The 22,397-nt window shown below is 42.3% G+C and overlaps 1 protein-coding gene and 1 long non-coding RNA gene across 2 annotated transcripts in view; one reads left to right on the top strand and one right to left on the bottom strand.

The window, feature by feature from the left end:
- The window catches only part of cog5 (component of oligomeric golgi complex 5), a 74,128-nt gene extending 59,173 nt beyond the window's left edge, over positions 1 to 14,955 (bottom strand). The window contains exons 1-5 of the mRNA XM_082510378.1: positions 14,872 to 14,955; positions 14,390 to 14,529; positions 12,845 to 12,902; positions 12,312 to 12,366; positions 2,058 to 2,127 (exon numbers count right to left, since the gene is read on the bottom strand). Of these exons, the coding sequence (XP_082366504.1) occupies positions 2,058 to 2,127; positions 12,312 to 12,366; positions 12,845 to 12,902; positions 14,390 to 14,529; positions 14,872 to 14,917 (369 nt within the window). The 5' untranslated portion in view covers positions 14,918 to 14,955. The remainder of the gene's footprint in view (positions 1 to 2,057; positions 2,128 to 12,311; positions 12,367 to 12,844; positions 12,903 to 14,389; positions 14,530 to 14,871) is intronic.
- Positions 14,956 to 16,107: 1,152 nt separating this feature from the next.
- LOC309692169 lies at positions 16,108 to 20,789 on the top strand. Its single transcript, XR_014272237.1, has 2 exons — positions 16,108 to 16,312; positions 19,940 to 20,789. It is a non-coding gene; the product is annotated as an uncharacterized lncRNA (long non-coding RNA).
- Positions 20,790 to 22,397: the final 1,608 nt, after the last annotated feature.

A 22,397-nucleotide genomic window follows, 5' to 3' on the forward strand; every position in this document is an offset into this window, starting at 1 on the left:
AACATGTTTCCAGTATGCTTCTCATTTTCATATCGCATTAAATGGTTTCTGTGCGATATGACGACATATATCAAGTGATGAAATTAAAACATCTATTGTTTCATACTATACACTATTGTTTGTTTTGTGGTGTCTCTATGTATAGAGAGCGACAGCACTGATCTGTGAGTGATGATAATTTGTGCACCAATTCCTCTGACATCGTCTTATTAATCGTTAGCTTACTATGCAAACATGACAAGTGAAATCTCCCGCAGCTTAAACATGTGAGAGGTTGATCGCGCAGAGAATCGCTGAGCTTATGTGAGTGCGTGTGTAAAAGCATTTCAGTTCTGCTGAGCCAAACAAGACAGGTCAGGGTGAAGAAGTGACAGCCAAAGAAAAGCTTACCACAAAACGGAGAAGTTATGACAAATCAGACTATAAGGCAAAAAGAAAGTGCAGCTTCATGGTTTCATGGACAAAAGAATTTCTGTGGCTGCGATATGACGAGCTAAATAACCAGGGCTGCACATAAGTGGTCCGCAGGTGCGTATTCGCTGTCAAAATAAAAAACACGCACAAGGGTTAGGGTTAAATTTAAAAACTGTACTTTTGAGTTAAAATATATATTTATAATTTTAATAAATGACAAATTAAAAAGGCATGAACATTTTTTTTGTATCGAAAAAATATCGAACCGTGACACCAAAGTATCGAACCGAACCGTGAATTTTGTGTATCGTTGCACCCCTAAAATAAATAAATAAATAAAATATATATATAAAATATATATATATATATATATATATATATAATGTTCTTCCTCTACACCCCCCCAATTTTTGCACATGTCGAGGAGCGTGTCAGGCTACATTTCACTGTGTGTTATACTTGTATAACTATGCATGTGACAAATAAAGAACCTTGAACCTGTCAAATGCTCAGTAAGCCAGCAAGCCTGTCTCCTGTCTGTGACACTGTTTGAATTGTGATCAATGGTTTATCACCAATGTGCTACAACTATCTACTTATGTGAACCGTTGCTGAAGCACAATGACTCAAAGAACAGACACAGCGTGGAGTCGGTATAATCAAAAAGTAGAATAGCAGATGGAGCTACTGCGATGTCACCTATTGGCTGCTCACGTCCAGTTTTGAAGGCTGGAGATGAGTGCTTACACCATCTCCATCTTGGTTTTAAAAGAAAACTGGTTGTGATAAAGAAAAACAGATCTTAAATGGGAAACGTATCTGCGTACACTTTTCGGTCAGTCACTGGGGAAACCGTGAAAAAACTTCAACAACCAAAATAAACCATGAAAAGCACAGACAGCGGCAGCGCTGACACCGTTTAACACTGAACTTGGCTCTCAGACCAACAACAGCAGGGGCGCCCCACAGACCGGCTGCAGGACATCCTCTCTATACTGCCTCCATCTGACCACAGAGCTCACTGCAGGCAGACGAACGGGCCCTGGAGTGGAGCGGCATAATTCCACTTAACTGTAAAACCGCACGCTGACTGGCCTGGACTTGTCATTGACAAGCCAATAGCCAATGAGTGTGCAGTTTAAAATGTTTTATACAGTCTATGCAAATTATCAGACTTTGTAAAATGTCACCCTTTTACAAATAAAACTACTAAAATAAATCTGCTGAGAACTGTTTTATTTAACCTTTGCACTCAGATGTTGTAGATGATCCCACACTGTCTCACTGACAGCTGCTGAGTCTCATACTAGAAGCACAAAACAGCTGACATGCACAACACAGAGGCATCAGCCCCAGAGGGACTCCTGAAACACGCTGACCTTTTTACAGCTGTTGTTTCATCAATATTTAACCCTGAGTTTCCTCGTCTGCACGAGCAGGAGGCGTGGAGCGCCGTGTTCTCACAGAGCTGCACAAACAGCAGCTCGGAGTTCAGGCCAACAAAAGCCGACCTTCTCGTCTGCACCGTGGTCTCTCTGGGTTTTCAAAGGTTTTTCACTCAAACTGTCACGTAAAGAGTTGTCATCTATCATTTCAAATGACACTCAATCATTTATTCACAAATGACATGATATTCAACTTACCTGCAGCCTGGCGAGCTGAGTGATCCTGGCCACAATCTTGTTGTATGGCTCAACAATCTTTGTCCTTATCCTGGAAGGACATCAGTGTTAGATCAGACAGATAGAGCTGTACTGCAGCAAAAACTGTACCTGGAACAACCTGGAACAACCTGGAACCTCACACCAGCTTTTGGAATGTGCATACAGGCTGAGGTTTGTTACATTAGTCAAGGTGAGTTTCCATGTTTTATTACAATCTGTGGCAATGCCGCACAGTCGACTGAATTTTAATACTAATCATCGGTTCTCACGATTAAATAAACAGAATCCAATGATATCTAAAACATCAAAGAAAATCAAGTTCTCCTTCAATCAGCGCCTGACCACGTGCCTTCATCTGCCCGTCACAGCTGTTTCCTGCACAGTTTAGCTTGACGCTTCCTGGATGTAACACTAACTTAAACCAATACAAAACAAAATCAAATGTCTGCCACTGCAGAAGATGAAGAGTTTGTCCCCCAGCACCTGTGGACTGTGTAATGATTGTGAACATCAACGTGAAAGCGTCTTGACTCGTTAAAGATGTAGCCAGGCGCCACCCTATGCCAGGAGGAAAGAATCACCCACCGTGGTATCCGACTCTTTCTGAAGCAGCTAGTACCAAAGCACACAGTGTTTTTGCTTTCCCAAACACTGACCCACTTTGACCTCCTGTCTATGAGGGTCGGGTAAACTTTGAGCTGCTGACAACAGGAGCAAAATATACATTCTCAGTATCTTTAGCTCCCGTCTGTCCTGAAGAGAATCCCTCCATCTCTGCCCCTTTTTGTTGTTTTCCCTTGGGAATACTGCATCCCATCCACAAATTCTGCAGTCAAACAGTAGCCTGATTTGCCCTGGTTTCTGAATGATAGATACCAAAACTTGGCAAATACTAGAGATGGCACGATACCACTTTTTCATGTCCGATACCGATATCATAAAGTGGATATCTGCCGATACCGATATGAATCCAATATAATGTGTTTTTTAATCAATAAAACTGTTTTTTAATATCTTGCTGCTTTTTGTATAAGTTCATACTCAAGTTAAAAAAACAAAACAAAAAAAACACTAAAGCTATTTTGTTAAAAATACACTGCACCCAAAATATTTCATAGTTCAGTAAAACTGATCAATCTAATAAACTTAAACCTGCTCCATCCTCCCTACTCTGGTATTTTAAAGAGTACTTAGCAGAAATATTAAGCAACCTAACTAATAGGGCTCTAAAACTCCCAGCAACAACAAAAATAAATAAATAAAAAATAGGGAACCACCCTCCACCTTATGATGCTTAATCGACGTAATCAACTTTAATTTGATGCAGGTTGGAAAAAAAAATGCACAGAAATAAATTATTTTTCAAGAATAATTAAAAGTGCTTGCTCCTCCCCTTTGTGAGTGTGGACGCTTCATCTCTTTGCTCTTGAATGCTTTGCTTCTTATATTGATTTTATTGATTTTATTGATTTTTATGCTGATTTTTTCCCTTTTTTCCGTGTGAGCTTACCTGCGATAACTTCTGGACACTTGTAGATCATTAGGACTAGAGTGTTCTTAACAGAAACAGCAACATTTTATGGTTACCTTGTCCTCAGCGCTCCGTGTGTCTGTGGCCTAGACACAGCTGAAGCCTGATTACAGCGTCTGGGCACCGAGCAGCCTCAATAGCCTGGAAAGGTGCTAACCGCTAGGCTAACTAGCAACAAGATGCCTTCCCTCTCCACAGATGACTACCACAGCCTCCTGCAGAAGATTGCAGTACTGGAGACAAAAATTCATCGCTTAGAAGTAAACGTGGAGGTAAATGGACTGTGTGGAAATGAAACAACCTTGCCTTTGATTCAAAACAATGGCGATGAGCAAGCTAGTACACAGCTAAGGAGCACAGATAACATGACCAAGAAAGTAGACTCTGTGCATTATTATAAATCCTCAAGTGATAATCCCCCCTTAGACTGTCTTGGTGCAAAACCAAGACATAAATCATGTCTCCTGGAAGGGGGAGGACGTATCACAGGCAGGGCACAGCGAGCTGAAATCTCTGAAACCGACTGGCCTTCACTTCCTACGAGACAGAGAAGCTCTTCTACCCCTGTATACGGGAGGAAACAGGACTGGACAACCGTGAATAGGAAGGTTAACAACAAACCTCCAAAACAACTGAATGTGAAACTGCAGAACAGATTTGCTCCACTATCAAAGGACCCTGGATCTATATCGGACAACCATCCATCTAAAAGCAGCGAAATAAGGTCTGAAAATCTGTTGAAAAGTAAAAGGCCACAGGGAAAGCTAAAGGCTAGGCCTGAAACTCTGATTGTGGGTGACTCTGCCGTAAAGGATGTACAAAGGATGTGCGGTAAGAACACTAAAGTCCTCTGCTTTCCTAACGATATGGTCAACAACCTGAAGGAGAGAATTCTTCAAATTGCAGATGAATATCCAACTGTGACAAACATTGTTCTGCATACAGGGTCAAACGATGTGTCCAAACAACAGTCGGAGGTTCTGAAACGGGACTTTACTGGATTATTAAACACTGTAAACTCTCTGAATGCAGCTGTATTCATCAGTGGGCCTGTACCGCCGGTCAGAGGAGGAGACGAGAGATTCAGCAGGCTCTTTACACTGAATAAATGGCTCATATCAGCATGTGCTGACCACTCAGTGCACTTTATCGACAACTTTAATATTTTTTGGGAACGCAGGCATCTGTTCAAAGCAAATGGATTTAATTTTAACAAGTCAGGGGTGAAACTGTTCACCTCCAACTTGTTTTATTCCATACGTCATCCATCCGTGCTTGGTGCCAAGGCTGAGATAAACAAGGAGTTATCTCATAAAGAGGAACAAACAGAACTCCAAGAACAGACAAAGCCCAGCAGAAACCTTGAGGAGGAGCTCCATCTGCCCCCACCCGGGAAGAGCCTCAGAAAGGAGAGACATCCATGGCATCTGAGGAAGAGCCTCAGAAAGGAGAGACATCTAAGGCAAGAAGAGGGGTCCCCATTTGCCTCCAACTCTCTCAACAACACCAACGACCAGGACAAGGGACCACGACCTTCCCCAGTCCCCCAAACCCCTGACAGGCCATCACCCCCCTCCCTTTCTCCCTCCTCCCCACACCTGAAATTCACTGAGGAGATGATGGAGCGGGTCAATGCTGGGCTCAGATCTACCCCCCGTCCCAATCCCTTTTTGTCCCCCATAAACCCCCCACCAGAGCGGCCAAAGGTTCGCCATCGAGCCCCACCCTCAACAGAGCAATCGAAGTCACATTGCCCAGCCTCGCCCCCCTTAGTTCCTCTTCATGCCCTGTCTCCGCAGTCTGATGCGTGATGTGTGAAGGGTCCGGGCTGTGAGGATTATGGCAGTGATGACTTTTCCCAGGAGAAGCTGGGACCCTGTTTACTAGAAGGTTTTAAAATTTCTGTACTTTTAGGTGACAGGAGACATGTGGCCTGGTCAAAACACAGAGAGCTGCACTCTAAAAGATCTTTAAACATAGTAAACATACCTTGTGTGCCACAGACTGCTCCCAAACACGAGGGGACAAGTAATACCTCTAAAACACTTAAGTTGGCTTTATTAAACGTTAGATCTTTAGCTGGGAAAACATTTTTAATTAATGATTTAATCACTGAGCACAGCCTTGATTTTATGTTTTTAACTGAAACTTGGTTGGACCAAAGTAACAGTGGAGCTGTTCTCATCGAGACGACCCCTCCTAACTACAGTTTTATCAGTGAGGCCAGGGTGAGCAGGAGAGGAGGGGGGGTTGCTGTCTTATTTAATGAATCATTTCAATGTAAGCAGCTATCTCCTGGAAGTTTTCAGTCTTTTGAATATGTGGCTTTACAGCTGAAGGCCCCATCCAAAGTTGTGTTTCTTAATGTTTACAGGCCTCCCAAATACTGCACAGACTTTTTTAATGACCTCAGTGAACTGCTGTCTGTGATCTGTGTTGATTTTGACTGTGTAATTATTGCTGGGGATTTTAACATTCATGTGGACAACCCTCAGGACAAAGGGACTAAAGACCTGAGTAACACTCTGGGGAACTTTGGGCTGACTCAGCATGTAACAGAGGCCACACATAATAGAGGACACACTCTCGACCTACTGATCTCCAAAGGCCTGAGCATTTCAAAGGTTACTGTGTCTGATGTGGGCTTATCTGATCATTACTGTGTTTTCTTTGAAAGTAAAATCTCAGCCCACACAAATATATCACCAACAGTGATCACAAAACGGTGCATAACTGAACACAGTAGTGCAATTTTTAACCAGGTCTTCCCATTAACACCTGACCTGTCCAGAGGGTCAGTCAATGAGCTCGTCAATAGCTTCAATGCTAACATGTTAAATGTAATGGATACTATTGCTCCCATTAAGGTGAAGGTTATCTCTGGAAGGAAAAAGTCTCCATGGAGAAACTCCACACTGGTGAAAAATGAAAAAAGAGAGTGTAGGAAAGCTGAGCGCAGATGGAGAAAAACAAACCTCCAGGTTCATTATGACATTTATAAAGAGAAACTTCACAATTATAATTTACAACTGAGGAATGCAAGGAGGTCCTACTTCTCTGACATCATCACTAAAAACAGCCATAATGCTCGGGTCTTATTTTCTACAGTTGACAGGCTAACAAACCCTCCTGTGTCAGTGGCAGCTGAACTTCATTCGACCATGGCCTGCAATGACTTTGCCAAATTCTTCACTGAAAAAATCCAAAAAATTAGACAAGCAATTGGTACATCAACAGCAGATCCAGGATATGTACTGTGTCCACCAAAAAACTGTTTAAACACCATGAAACAGTTTCAACCTATTAACAGCAAAGACCTGGAGGACATCTTAGGTCAACTGAACTCCTCCTCCTGCTGTTTAGATGTCCTTCCAACAAGTTTTTTCAAAAAGGTCTCAAAGACTTTAGAGTCAGACCTGTTACAGATCGTCAACTTTTCTTTATTATCAGGTGTGTTTCCAGAATCACTAAAAACTGCTGTAATCAAACCTATACTGAAAAAGGACAATCTTGACAAGACACAAATGAACAACTACAGGCCGATCTCAAATCTCCCGTTTTTAAGTAAGATCATTGAAAAAGCAGTTTCTCAACAGCTCAGTTACTTCTTAAAACAGAATAATTGCTACGATGCCTTCCAGTCAGGTTTTAGACAGAACCACAGCACTGAAACCGCTCTGACCAAAGTCAAGTCAAGTCAAGTCAAGTTTATTTATAGAGCACATTTAAAAACAACCAAGGCTGACCAAAGTGCTGTACAGTAAATACAGATAAAAATACAATAGAACACAATTTCGTAAAACACCTCGCTGATCAAAATAAAAAATAAATAAACAAATAAATTAAACCTTTCTAAAAGCCAATGAAAAGAGGTGAGTTTTAAGAGCAGTTTTAAAAGTTTCTAGGCTTTTGGAGAATCTGACGTGAGGAGGTAAACTGTTCCACAGTCTGGGTGCAGCCACAGCAAACGCCCTCTCTCCCTTTGTCTTTAATTTATACCTGGGAACATCTAAAAGCATCAGGTCGGCTGACCTCAAAGATCTCCTGGGGCGATAAGTACTAAGGAGTTCTGACAGGTAAGAAGGTGCAGTGCCATTTAAAACCTTAAAAGCCAGCAGTAAGATTTTAAAATCAATCCTAAAAGCAACTGGGAGCCAGCGGAGAGAGCAGAGAACCGGAGTGATGTGGTCTCTTTTTTTTGAACCGGTCAACAGGCGAGCGGCAGCGTTCTGCACCAGTTGAAGGCGATGTAGACAGGAACGATCTAGGCCAGCATAGAGGGAATTACAGTAGTCCAGCCGTGAAGTAATAAAAGCATGGACCACTCTTTCTAGATCGTTCCTGCAAAGGTAAGACTTGACTTTGGCTAAAATCCGTAAATGATAAAAAGATCCCTTAACTACAGAGCTGATTTGTTTATCAAGTTTAAAAGCATTGTCAAAAATAACTCCAAGACTCTTAATGGAAGAAGTGCAATCGGAGGTTAGGGGTCCCAAAAAGTCAAGAGAGAAGTTGGGATCTTTAGGAAGCCCAAACACAATGACTTCAGTTTTGCTTTCATTAAGGTGTAAGAAGTTAAGAGTCATCCAAGTCTTAATGTCAGACAAGCAGGAGAGTAGCGGCTGCAAAGAAACATTGCAGTTCAACCTCAGAGGGAGGTAGATCTGAATATCATCGGCAAAGATGTGGAAGGACACATTATGTTTACGGAGCACATCGCCCAGAGGGAGCAAGTACAGAATAAACAACAGGGGGCCTAGTATGGACCCCTGAGGTACGCCACAGGTTAAAGGAGCTCTGGGAGATGACAGTTCACCAAGGTGAACAGAAAAACTCCTATTATTCAAATAGGACTGGAAAAACTTTAAGACAGTGCCCTTTAAACCGACACAATGTTGAAGGCGGGCTAGCAGTATGTTGTGATCTACAGTGTCGAAGGCTGCTGTCAGGTCCAAGGTTACTAAGACAGCAGCACAACCAGAGTCAACAGTTAAAAGCAAATCATTAAAAACTCTCAGTAGGGCGGTTTCTGTGCTATGCCGAGCTCTAAAACCAGACTGGAACTTCTCATAGAGATTGTTGTTGTCAAGAAATAGCTGGAGCTGCGTGAGGGTGTTTAATGACATATGTCTGAATACAGACAGTGGAAAAATGTCAGTCCTAGTTTTACTGGATCTCAGTGCAGCATTTGATACAGTTGACCACAACATATTACTCAAACGACTGGAGAACTGGACAGGTCTTTCAGGAACTGTACTAAACTGGTTCAAAACATACTTAGAAAACAGGAAATACTTTGTATCAATAGGTAACTTCACATCTGAGCAGACAAGTATCACATGTGGAGTTCCCCAAGGTTCCATCTTGGGACCCCTTCTGTTTAACATCTCCATGCTCCCACTGGCACAGATTATAAACAACAACAAAATAAACTATCACAGCTATGCAGATGACACACAAATATATATCACAATGTCACCAGGAGACCGAGGCCCTGTACAGGCTCTTGGTAAATGCATTGAGGAAATCAATGACTGGTTGTGCCACAATTTTCTCCAGCTAAACAAAAACAAAACTGAGGTAATAGTCTTTGGCGCCAAAGAAAAACGATTACAGGTCACCAGAGAACTTCAATCTATACATCTAAAAACCACAAACCAGGCGAGAAATTTGGGTGTAGTGATGGATGCAGACCTAAACTTAGAAAAACACATTAAGACAATAACAAAGTCAGCTTACTATCACCTCAAGAATATATCAAGAATAAAAGATCTGATGTCTCAACAGGACCTGGAAAAACTAGTCCATGCATTCATCTTTAGTAGGCTTGATTACTGTAACAGCATCTTTACAGGTCTACCTAAAAAATCAGTCAGACAACTACAGCTCATTCAGAACTCTGCTGCTCAAGTCCTCACTAAGACCAAAAAAGTGGACCACATCAGTCCAGCTCTGAGGTCCTTACACTGGCTGCCTGTCCGTCAGAGGATAGACTTTAAAGTTCTGATGCTGGTCTATAAAGCTCTGAATGGTTTAGGACCAAAATACATCAATGACCTCCTGACCCAGTATGAACCATCCAGATCCCTCAGGTCATCTGGATCCGGTCTTTTATCAGTTCCCAGAGTCAGAACCAGACACGGAGAAGCTGCATTCAGCTTTTATGCTCCTTATATCTGGAACAAACTCCCAGAAAGCCTCAGATCAGCTGAAACACTCAGTTTATTTAAATCCAGGTTGAAGACTCACCTGTTCTCAGCTGCATTTGAATAAAGCACCAAATCCACACTTTAAGCTTAAATTTCAAAACTTACATTTAACTACTGATTTTATCTACTGTTCTGATTTTATCTGTTTTGATTTTATATACTGTTGTTTGTTTGTTTGTTTGTTTGTTTGTTAATTAGTTAGTTCGTTTATTTGCTTGTTTTATTCAATTTTAAATCATGCTTTTTATTTGTTCTTGTTTCTAATGTCTCTGTAAAGCACTTTGAATCACCTTGTTGTTGAATTGTGCTATACAAATAAACTTGCCTTGCCTTGCCTAAATAGATTCAGCATCTTTCTTCTACAGACTGCACAGATGGTACCTTCCCAAAGGAAAAAGTACTATAGCTTACTAGGGCATATTAGACTTAACAGTTACTATATACAGTAATGGACTTCTATACATTTAAATCAGATTAAAACTTTGGGTGTAAGATTCAGATAATTATTTATTAAAAGCTAGACATTTTAAATAAGAAAGAAATGTCTTTGTGCCCCCTTTTCCCTGTTCATGCCCTATCGGCCCCCCTGGCTAAACTTTGCAGATCAACAAAGGATAATATATCGAGTGCGGGAGAGAGTGTGAGTGGCAGCAGGAGGGAGAGAGAGAGAGAGAGGCAGTCGCTCCATATATCGGCTGTCGGATCAGCATGAGCACTGCTGACGATCCTTTCCATGCACATAGTGGTCTTTTTTCTTTGGTTTCTTTTCAAAGCACATCCAAGAGATGTGAGACACTCGCTTGTTCTCGGTTTTTAGACAGATGCCGTTTTGGTGTTCATGATGTGAAGAAAAAGCTCATCTTTAACTGACGGTGCCCGTCTGTTATCCTCTGCGGCATGACTAAAGCTCTGGTAGCCAGTGTTATCCTGAACTGGCTTTTCAGAAGGCCTGTTTGCGCACTCACCTGTAAGCCTCACATGGTCAGAAAAAAACTGAGCTGGACGGTCTCCAGAATTCTGGTCTTCAATAGGTTCACAGTAGGTTTGTGGGCAAATGTCTCCTACCCATCAGAAGTCCAGGCATTGGGCATATTGTGCATGGGGTGGTCCATAATACCGACTGTGGACCTCATGGACACAGATAATGTCCCTTACGAGCAGTGAGAGGATTTCAGCTGCTGGGTCAAGAGGTAGTATTTTGGCAGCAGCAGCTTTGAGATGAGGCTGATGAGTAGCGGTCTCTGGTGTGGGAATTTCCTGTCTATTATTGGGAATTGAGCTAAACTCGTTGGTAGTCCAAGGGATACACAACCATCTACAGCTTGGATTATGAAGCCAATGGCCCTTCTTCCACACACATTTTCTTTTTTTAAGGACTTCCTCTGGGACACACACTGACTAAACACAGCTTTGAACTTTGCCTTCCCCACAGTCCTCTGTGCAGCTGGATGTTGTAATAGGAGAGTTCTTCCTGGTTTGCTCCCCACCTTGCTCCTCCTCTGAAATCCAAGACCGTCGTGTCATGCATGGAGGTGGACCGTTAGGAAGAGCCGGCATGCAAAGAGCACTCAGAACAGCGCATTACAGTGTTGCAATCTCTAGCTTTGTGGTTCATAGATATGCAGCATTTTTAATAAATGGAATGCTTTTTGAGGAAACTTTTAAAGAGTGTGGTTTCTTATGAACGGGACAATCCTTGTGTGGATCCATACCAGGCTTCATGGCTACAGTCTCAGTCTTACTGCAGAGTGTCAGAGAGAGTGAGGGGTGTCATGTTGGAGCTCTGAAGGGAAAAGTTTGGGTCTGTTTTCATTTCTGTGTGATAATTAACAAAATGAAAGAATGAGAATAATGGCTAATGAACAAAGTGCTCGTTTGTATCTAGTCCCCTGAGTCAAGTTCTTAAGTGTCTTCATTTTGCCCATGACTAAAGTGTGCATTAACATCTTCATCAGTGACACAGCAGGGAATAAAGGAAGGCCGGGGACCACGACTTCACTTTTACCATCGTCACTGTCTGTAGCAGCTTCTGGCACCTTTGCTGCAGCTAGAGCAGCTTCAGTTTTGCCTCCTTCATTAAGCGCATTAAGAGTTGCATCCATGCCAGCTCTTTCAACCTCCGAGTCTATTTGGCATCTGCTCTGGTGGGAGCCGATTTTGCTTCTACTGGCTTAGAATGACATCGACTTTGCAGCCTCACCTTTAGAATTGATGCTTGACATGTTTCCAGCTCCCAAGGACCTAGAGTGTATCCGGTCCACTGTGATGCTCTGGACGTTTATTCTTTTCACTCTATTGATCTCACCACTACACTTTTTTAGTTCATTGTTATTTTTGTTAACAGACCACACTAGATGCCCAGTTACAGAAATCTAAAGGCAGTAAAAGGAAAACAGTGGGTGAATGTGAAGAACTAAGCCAAACATGTCTACATATTTCCTGTTAACATCAACAGTATATAGACTGGCTACAGTCAGAGGCAAACACGTTTACCTGTCAACAGCTGCCTGTAGAGCACTAATCCTTGTCTGCATCATCTGAAGGACGCCTGAAAACAACATCATAATTTTAGTCCTTCAGGATATTTTGAACTTGGAGCTACTTTGTTACCAGACTTATTTCAAGCAATGTTAGATCTTTCTTTTGGTAAACTGCAGGAACTGCAAGCATCTGAAAAGCCCATTATGAATGTACTCCTTTAGTACTTCTGCAAATGTTACCCATCCATCCTCTTAATGATCAAAGTTCAGGTTCATTTGAAAAGTATAAGTTTAATATTAAAGCAGATGTGGTTTTACGGTATAATAACAGTAATTAATTCCTTCCTAAGTACCAGCAGTTCTAAAAATAGCCACCGTTCACAGATGATCAAATGTTGACTGTAGTTGAACTAATCAAAGCATGGCATTTGTTCGGCATAGTGATTCACACGATGAAGCCTAAAACTGCTAAAAATCAATTTGTCTGTAAAAGAAGTTGACAGATCTGAATTTATGAGAGTAGCTTGTGGAAAAGTGGCAATTTACCTTCCAGAGACTCTATCCCAGTAGCCTGAGCAAGTAAGTCTTCATGTCTGGCCACAACCTGGAAAATATAAACATAAATATAAGAAGACTGCACATGTTATGGTAACTGTTTGTGCTTTATATGACATATTAATGTTTGATTTAAGTTGCTTTTAGTCACATTTTATATATTCACATTGTTATTTTCAGAGATGAGCAGTAACGCGTTGTTACTGTAATCCGATTACTTTCTTCAAGTGACGACTAAAGTAAGGGATTACTACTGCAAAAAAAAGGTAATTAGATTACCGTTACTTTCCCGTAAGCACGCTGCGTTACTGCGTTACTAAAACCGTGATTTTTTTGTGAGGGTCTCATGACAGTGACGTAAGCGAGTGCGACAGTTGTGGCAACAGCTGTGTGCAGATCAACAAAGGATAATATATCGAGTGCGGGAGAGAGTGTGAGCGTGCAGCGTTTAAAGCGTGGAAGTACTGACCTTACTTTGAGTTTGATTCCGCAAAAAGTGACAAAAACATTAATTAGCATCCGCTGTTCACTGCGTGGGAAGAAAACTTCTTTTTACAGCGAAAAAAACCCCTAAACTTCCAACAAGCACCGAGTAGCTACGACGTAATGGGAAACTCACAGAGAAACTCTTCAACTGACCGCTACAACACACCTGGACCAGGGCAAACATCCGCCTGCTATACAGGTGAAAATAGAGCAACAGGACTGCTGAGACTTTGACTTTATTTATTTTCTGCTGTATTTTACTTGCATCTATTTGAAAGACTGAGTGTAAACACAAAAAATATTTTATTTTATGTGCTGGAATGTGCAGAAAATAGGTTTAAATGTTAAACTAATTTCTTCCAGTCAGAGAATGGTGCATATAATTTAATGTTTGCTTGATGCATAAAGTTAAAAGATTAAAACTAATAAAACAAGTTTTAAAAAGAGACTTTTCCATTTGATTACATTTTGTATGACGGATTAGGCAGAAAGTAGAATTGGGCTGAAAGATCTATCGCTTTATCACCTATTCAGGTTGTAAATCATGTTTTTAACCAAGTAACTAATTACTTTTGAAAATAAGTAATCAGTAAAGTAAAGGGACTACTTTTTTGGGGAAGTAATCAGTAATTAGTTACTGATTACTTTTTTCAAGTAACTTGACCAACACTGGTTATTTGATTCTAACTTTCAGCACTTCTAAAGTGGCTAAAATTTCAGTAGACTACCTTAGTGTTGGTATTTATTGTTAAAACAATAATAGTAACTTTTTAATGGCTTAAATTTTGTTGTGACGTCCAGCATCTTGCCCAAAAATACTTTGGCAATCATGTTTTGCATTCGTCAACACATCCTACAGGTCAACTCAGGATAGATCCAGCGCTCGTCCTGAGTTGTCACACTGATACAGACATTTAAACTTACACTGGGTTCATCTATTTGGATCTGCTTAGTTTTCTCACAGTAATTTGGGAATGCTGGTTATTACTGAAAGTTTATAAATTAGTGCATTCTGAGGGAAACAGTGGCCCAGGTGAGCTGGATTTGTACCTGGGTGTGTAGCTCCTTGTCCAGCTGACTGATGCCTTGTGCCAGCTTGGCCAGCTGTTCAGCGATTACAGCATGGTGAATGGCCTGAGCGGTGTATGTCTTCACATCAAAGTCCTTTACTAGGAAATCAGCATAACACTCTGCAAACACAGCAGTCAGTTTTCAAGCCATTAACTCTCCCAGTCTCACATATTAGACAGCGAGCACATAATCAGACACGTCACTGTCTAATTATACAATTAGCGACTTGATGGGTACCAAATGTAGTTTCTACTTTTTTTTGTCACAAATACTAATTTAGCCAAATGAATTGTACAAACAATGCAAACCAGGTTATTGATGTTAATGTCGCTTCTTCACTGGCTAAAGAATTTTTTACAGTCCTGCGAGACTCTCGCAGCTTTTGATAAAATGCCTTCAAACGATCGACGATCGTATTTAAAGTCGATGCACCAATTCTGTCATGATAAAACTCATTTTACCATCCTTCAAAAGTGAATTCGTGGAAGCTTCTCTACCGTCCTCCATCTTGACAGTTCCGTGTGTGACGTAAATGTGACGGAGTCCGGAAGCTACATGAATCTTAAAGGGACACACAACCAAAGAACTCCCCACAAAACGTCTCTATCGCCCCCTGGTGTCTGGCTGCAGTATAGGTCATAAACCCCGTCTCCTTCATGTTAGCGGATGGGATTGAGGTCAGACTAAAACAAAGTTCCCCTCAAATACATTTTTTCCCAAAGAAAAAAAAATCTGCCATTATTAGCACTTCTTATCTTGCTGATTTGTGTTCAAGGAGTTTCCTTTCTCATAAGTGTAATTCTAATAATTCTAATAATTCTGAATGGCATTAAATTGGTGCAACGTCACCATAACATCTAAGATGAGCAGTCGTCAGTTAATCTGTGCACATGAGTGATTTTACCCTGATTAAAGAAATAACTGTGAGCCTGAATGTTGATTAAAGTCATGCAGACATTAGATCTGCTGCTCTGACTGAATTGAAGGATGTTGGGACCTGCAGCTGAAGATGAGACACTAAAACAGTTTATATAAGAAACTGAGAAAAGTCGCCAGGCTGCTCAGTCACTAACCAGCATTACAGTTACTGTACAATTATTATTACTGTACTGTACTCTTAGACTGTAATGCACGTGCATGAGGGGGGGGGGGGGGGGGAGCACCTGGCCCTCTCCTGATTGGTGCCCGAAGTGCCCTTTTCTTTATTTTCTATGTGTGCATGTGGACTCCTGCCTGTGCCCCTCAACAATAGCATTTAACTATTAATCACAGTTTTGCTAATCAGAGGGATCTGGCTTCCATCAGTCACATGATGACCATTAGCCAATGATCGTCCTTGACGGCAGAGCGGGCTGGTTACGAGCCGGGAACAAGCTCTCAAAGAGCATGTGCATGTTTTGCCCATTGTTTTGCCCATTGAAGCCAAAACGTCTCTATCGCCCCCTGGTGTCTGGCTGCAGTATAGGTCATAACCCCCCCCCCCCCCCCCCCCTCCACGTTAGCAGATGGGACTGGGGTCAGACTAAAATAAATTTATTCTCCTCAGATTTTTTTTTTCAAAGATTCTTTCTTTTGTTTTCAATAGTTCTCATCACGCTGATTTATGTTCAAGGGGTCTCCTTTCCCATAAGTGTGATTCTAATTCCTAGAGTGGTGATGTTAAATTGTTGTGAAACGTCATCATAACAGCTTTGACTGGCAGCTGCAGTCACGGAGAAACTTGCGTATCTCTGTTCGGGAATAGCAGATAGAGCGTAGGCTCTGAGAGGAGTGCCAGCGTTTACGCTACGAAAACACGACCGAGTGTTTTAACCTGACAGCCTGAGGTAGTGAGGCCTCGTGAGGCGTTTCAGCACATTCCCAAAAACTGTATCTGTTATATTCTCTCTTATAACTTAACTGGTAAGTAACGACGCCTTCTTTAGTTGTAGTGATTTACTTTAATAACCAGTCTAAGGAAAGGCGCAGGCATATCAATGCGCACATACACCACACTTTGTGTTCTCTACTATGTAACAGAAAGTAGTACCACAAACTATAAACTGATTTTACTAAATACATAACAGTATCGATACTGTGTCGACACAGTGTTGCTGTTTTGCTCCATACTGACACCTGCTGGACCTTAAATATCATTGCAGGCAACTTACTTGAGACTCACAACAGACACTGATTCAATGACCTAGTCATACTTGTTTACACTGTAAGGTATTGTACTTTCCATGGAATCATTTTATATCTTTTACATTTCAAATATTGTGAATGACATTAAGTGAAAATTAAAATGAAAGTATTGTGAATATAATATTACCCATTTAAATGTAATTGACTCAGAGTTTAAGAAAAATAAGTTTATTCAATGTTTTTGCATTCAGTCTATTGTGTTTTTTTGACACCATTTCCCCAGCTTTGGAAAACTCAGAGGCATAAATGAAGCTGGGGTACACAAAAACTGTAAAGCCAGGTGGAAAAGGTTCGGATGTCTTCCTTTTCCCCCAGTATGTTAAAGGATCCTCTGATCTTGGAATGTTTCTCTCCGACACTCTCCACAATACTAAGGGGTTGGCAGTCTTTTATAATAAAATTCAGGACTGCCTGGTCCAGAACAGTCTTCCTAGATGTTTGATTTCAAAATAATAAAACACATTTTAATAAAAAAAAAAAAAAAGATGATAAAGCTGTTCAGTGTCAGTATAGGCCTACCTGTGTTCATTCTCGGTGTGTTTATCTCCTCATCTTCATGTTTGGCTCTGTAATGCCTTAACACTGAGGAGGTGCTTTTGTTTGTGTAAGAAATGCAGAACAGATGCGACATTTAACCTGCATAAAATAAAATAAATAATTTACACTGCAGGTCACATTGCTGTTTTTTCTATTCTGATAGATCACACTGAAACAAAGACAGACTAACTATTTGCAGTTAAAAGATCAAAATGATCCCCCACAGCAGAAACATTTCTTTTTCTTTCGGGCTCCATTTTGTTATGGAGAGATGTGTATTTTTTTTTTTTTATCTTTGCGAGAGTAAATTTGTCCTTTTTTTGGTGGAGACTCGTTCCGTTGGCAGATGCGGATGCGGTACCTTTTAAACACAGTTTGGCGCGTTGGCAATGAGCGATACAGCAGCTGTATCGATCACGTGACTTTTTCTTAAAGCGACGCACGCACCGATACAGGTTTCACTCTGTGAGCTTGATACATGCGTCGGTGGGTACAGGTGATCAACCACTTCTCCAAAGCTTCTGGCCTACAGCTGAATATTAATAAATGCGAAATTCTAGCTCTGCATGAGTGTCCCCTGCAAGCAATAAATAATATACACATCAAAAAAGAGGTGAAGTATCTGTGAAGTATTTGGAATACTTGCTGAGAATGCAGATTTTGACCTGTTGATTAGGACGTTTTTGTTTATGGGAAAAAATTTTATTCACAAATGCAGATACTTTAAAGCTAAACCATGTATAAACAGATGGCTGAATGACTTTAACTTTCCCTGGCGGGTCGCGGAGTATGGGGGTCACTTGCCCCTCCCTTCCTTCCCTCCCCATCTCCAGCTGCCTCCCTCTTCCCGCTCCACCACAACCACCCACACATGCAGGGCCTTGGAGTAGGGGTATGTCACCAGGGTGCAGAGGAGGCTACCCCCCTGTCCCCTTCTGGCTGCCTCTGCCTCAATTTTATCCCACAACTTAGACATTCACATTACTCACACTCTCATTACACATACATATAGGACCTTGGGGGTGGGCACGCTACACGGACTCCAAAAGACCATCAGGGTGTACACCTCACCCCTGGCGTTGTTGCCCACCTCTCAATTTTGAATACACGTAGACATTGAGGGCTAGCAGGAGGGACTATGCGCTTACCTGCTGCTCCTTGGCAGGTAGCTCCATGCCCTCCTGGGTTTTAAATGCACCTTAGAACACACATACATCAACACTACAATGAGTGGGTGGAGGGAGGTTTGGAGTCTTCTCTCACCCCCGTTCTCTGCGGCCTGCTGGAGCAGGGGGGCTAGGAGGAGGAGTTGGCCGTCCGACTGCGGTCTGGGGTGTGGGGCCTCCCTGCTGCTGCGGAGTCGGGGCGGTCTGCCTCTCCCCACCGCAGGGAAAAGGGTAACACCACCTGGGTCTGGGTGCAGTTCCCCCCTCCAGGGGCAAGGGTACCTAGACCCGGTTCGTAGAGTACGCTTGGGGAGTGTGATCGTGTGTACGGCGTCTCTTTATGTCTGTCTCCACGTTGGTTGAGTGTGGAGTAAGTGCATATGAGAGCATGAGGGTGGGAATGGATGTTTGTGTCTGTGTGTGCCTGTATGTCTGTGTCTATATGTCAGGTTGGGTGTCAGGCGCCACCTCTCTGGGGACATCTCAGGCCCTCCAAGGTTTGGAGGCCTATCTCCCCCTACCACCACTTCCCCTGCCAGTGGCGGACTCCCTCAGACATCGGTGCGTTGGTGGTTCTTTGTGTCTGGGGATGGGCATCCAGGTACACACCGGCTCACTCCTTGGCGGCCGCTTGTCAGGGCCTGGAGCCTGGGGCTCGCTCGGGCCACTTCAGAGGTGGGGTGCCCCCGGCCTCTCGGCCTAGGGCTCGGTCACTCAGGCACGGCTGTCTGCCGGCGGAGCTCACGGGTGCGTCACTGCAACTCCCCCTGGTTTCTGCTCCGCGGCTGCTGAGTGAGCCCTCATCTGGGACTCTCCTCAGCTCTTTCTGGGACAGTGGCGCGGCTGCCCCTCTGTTGGTCTTCCTTGGTCTCTTGTGTTCTGGGAGCCTCTGGATGTCTGGAGTTTTGATCTCCTCCATACCTGCTTCATGCCCTGGAGGACGGGGCTGTGGCCCCCCCACACCCTCTAGCAGATCATTACATGAAGGAACCTTTTAAAAAAACAAGCGCGTCCATGCTCACAGGTGTACACACGGGTGATCACACCCACAAACTACACCCTTTTTGGCTCTTACCTCAAAGCACACTGTGTTCTGTTGATCTTATGTGCTGCACAATAATGTTTAATATTTAGTATTTACTGTCATATTCCCATATATCATTGTGATGCTGTTTATTCTATTACTCTTGTTCTCTTCTGCTTGTTTTCTTTTTTCTTTCTCAGCAGGTGACCCAGGTGATCGATATATGCATTTTTTTTCTCTGCCCGTTCTGTTGGTTTTTGTTTTTTTGCCCTTCTCCCCCGTCCCTCTTCTCAGCTGTTTCTCTTTCCCTCTTTCTTTCTCCCCTTCTTTCCCCCAGTCAAGTCTGTCCCATATTCAGCAAGTGAAAATAAAATAAACAATAAAAGGTGAATCAAATGGACCATTACGGCAAGGCTGGGATGGTCAGTTTGGTAAAGTAAATCCATTGGGCATCTTTCTTTGCCTTTAGACAATAATTCTGATGCAAAAGAGCCAAACGGGACAGGCAAGAGAAAAAAAAAGAAAAAAAGAAAAAGAAAAAAAAATCAGCTTTATTTCAATTTTGAGGGATAAAATTTATATTTGAGTTTGATGGTTCTGTTGTCTTTGTGATTACAGGAGCTGCCTTCAGATTCAGACCTCAGCAACACCCAGTGACAGCAGACAGATCATCCAACATCAGAATCAGAATCAGAAAGGGGTTTATTGCCAAATGTTGAGCAGGTTTACAACATTAGGAAATTGCTGCGGTGCTTCAGTGCAAACATAGTGTCATAAATAGCACTTAAATAGACATGAAAAAACATGTTCACATGTTAACTGCAAAATGAACCGATGACAACAGTACAAAGGTCAAAGTACCACACGTGCTGTAGTGAAAGCTGCAGCTGTTTTTGTCATGGTCCTGGGTCGTGTGACCCAGTGTTTTGTGTTTAGTCTATTTTGATGTTTATTGATTGTTTAGGTTCATTAAGGTAGTCCAGCCATTTGTATATATCACCCTTGCATTACGTCTCCCTTGCCCTTCGTGTGTTTATGTCTGTGCGTCTTGTACTGTCAAGTTCATGCTGTCAGTATTGTCACCTCCCCCTGTACTACATCTCCCCGGTTCATGTCTCATGTTTCCTGTTTTACTTTGAAGGCCTGCATTCACTGTCAGTGTATTCAGTTTCACTCCTCCTGTCCTGTCGTTAAGTTCATGTGTGTCAGCTGCGTTCCCATGTGTGGCCACTTCCCCTGATCATCCCTCATGTGTATTTAGTCTCTGTGTTTCTTACAGTCTGTGTCGCGTCGTCTGTGTTCCCACCCCCCGTGTTTCCATGCCCGGTCTGTTGTATTCTAAGTCATAGCCTTACCTTAGTTCATTCCCAGTTTAGGTTTCTGTTTAGTTATTGCTTTTGTGCTGCCCTTATTCTTGTTTGTTTCTCTTGTGTTACCAGCCACAATAAAAGGCTCGCCTTCTGTTAAAGCTCACTCCCGTCTGCTCACTTGTGTACGCACCTGGGTCCATTACACGCATTCTCCACTCGGTTCGTCACAGCGGACCGTGACAGTTTTATTGATAAAGTTCCATCCATCCATCTTCATCTGCTTTATCCGAGGCCGGGTCGTGGGGGCAGCAGCCTAAGCAGAGAAGCCCAGACCTCCCTCTCCCCAGCCACCTCCTCCAGCTTATCCGGGGGAACACCAAGGCGTTCCCAGGCCAGCCGAGAGATATAATCTCTCCAGCGTGTCCTGGGTCTGCCCCGGGGCCTCCTCCCGGTGGGACATGCCTGGAACACCTCATCCAGGAGGCACCCAGGGGGCATCCTGCTCAGATGCCCGAACCACCTCAGCTGGCTCCTTTCGATGTGGAGGAGCAGCGGCTCTACTCTGAGCCCCTCCTGGATGGCCGAACTTCTCACCCTATCTCTAAGGGAGAGGCCAGCCACCCTTCGGAGGAAGCCCATTTCCGCCGCTTGTATCCGTGATCTCGTTCTTTCGGTCACTACTTGATGGTATCGTAAAACCATTAAAATATATATTCAACTTGTCGTTTCAAAAAGGAGTTTTTCCACAAAAAATGAAAGTTGCTAAAGTTATTCCCATTTACAAAACCGGTGAAAGACATAATTTTACAAACTATAGACCAGTGTCAATACTCTCCCAGTTCTCTAAGATACTGGAAAAACTCTTCATAAAAAGATTTGACAGTTTTGTGGAAAAATATGAATTAATGACAGATAGTCAGTATGGGTTCAGAAACAACAGATCAACAGCTTTGGCACTGATAGATTTAATGGAAAAGATAACGGAATGTATGGATAATAAGAGGTATGCGCTCGGAGTTTTCTTAGATCTAAAGAAGGCGTTTGATACTGTTAATCATGAAATTCTATTAAAAAAACTGGAAAAGTACGGGTTTAGGGGAGTGGTTTTGGAATGGTTAAAAAGCTATGTAGGGAATAGGCAACAATATGTACAAATAAATGAATATAAATCTAATTTGATGGATATAGCTTGTGGAGTACCTCAAGGTTCAGTACTGGGTCCAAAAATGTTTATTATGTACTTAAATGATATCTGCAGAGTATCGGAGATTTTAAAGTTTGTAATATTTGCAGATGACACAAATATACTGTGTGCAGGTGGGGAATTGCCACAGGTTTTGGAAATGATCACACAGGAATTAACGATATTAAAGAAGTGGTTTGATATAAATAAATTATCATTGAATCTAGATAAAACCAAATTTATGTTGTTTGGAAACCAAAAGAAAAACATCGAAGTAGAAATATGTGTTGACAATGTATATTTAGAAAGAGTAAATGAAATAAAATTTCTTGGGGTGATCATTGACCACAAGCTCTGTTGGAAGCCACACATTACTTATGTTCGGGGGAAATTGGCACGGGGCATTGCCGTCCTGGGGAAAGCAAAGCATATGTTGGATCAGAAAGCACTGCACATTTTATACTGTGCTTTACTACTGCCATATATGAGCTACTGTGTAGAGGTCTGGGGAAACACATACAAAAGTAACACACAAACAATAACTATAATACAGAAAAGGGCCATTAGATTAATAAATAATGTA

Source organism: Aulonocara stuartgranti (assembly GCF_965226115.1).
Source record: "Aulonocara stuartgranti genome assembly, chromosome: 17".
NCBI classification, from domain to species: domain Eukaryota; kingdom Metazoa; phylum Chordata; class Actinopteri; order Cichliformes; family Cichlidae; genus Aulonocara; species Aulonocara stuartgranti.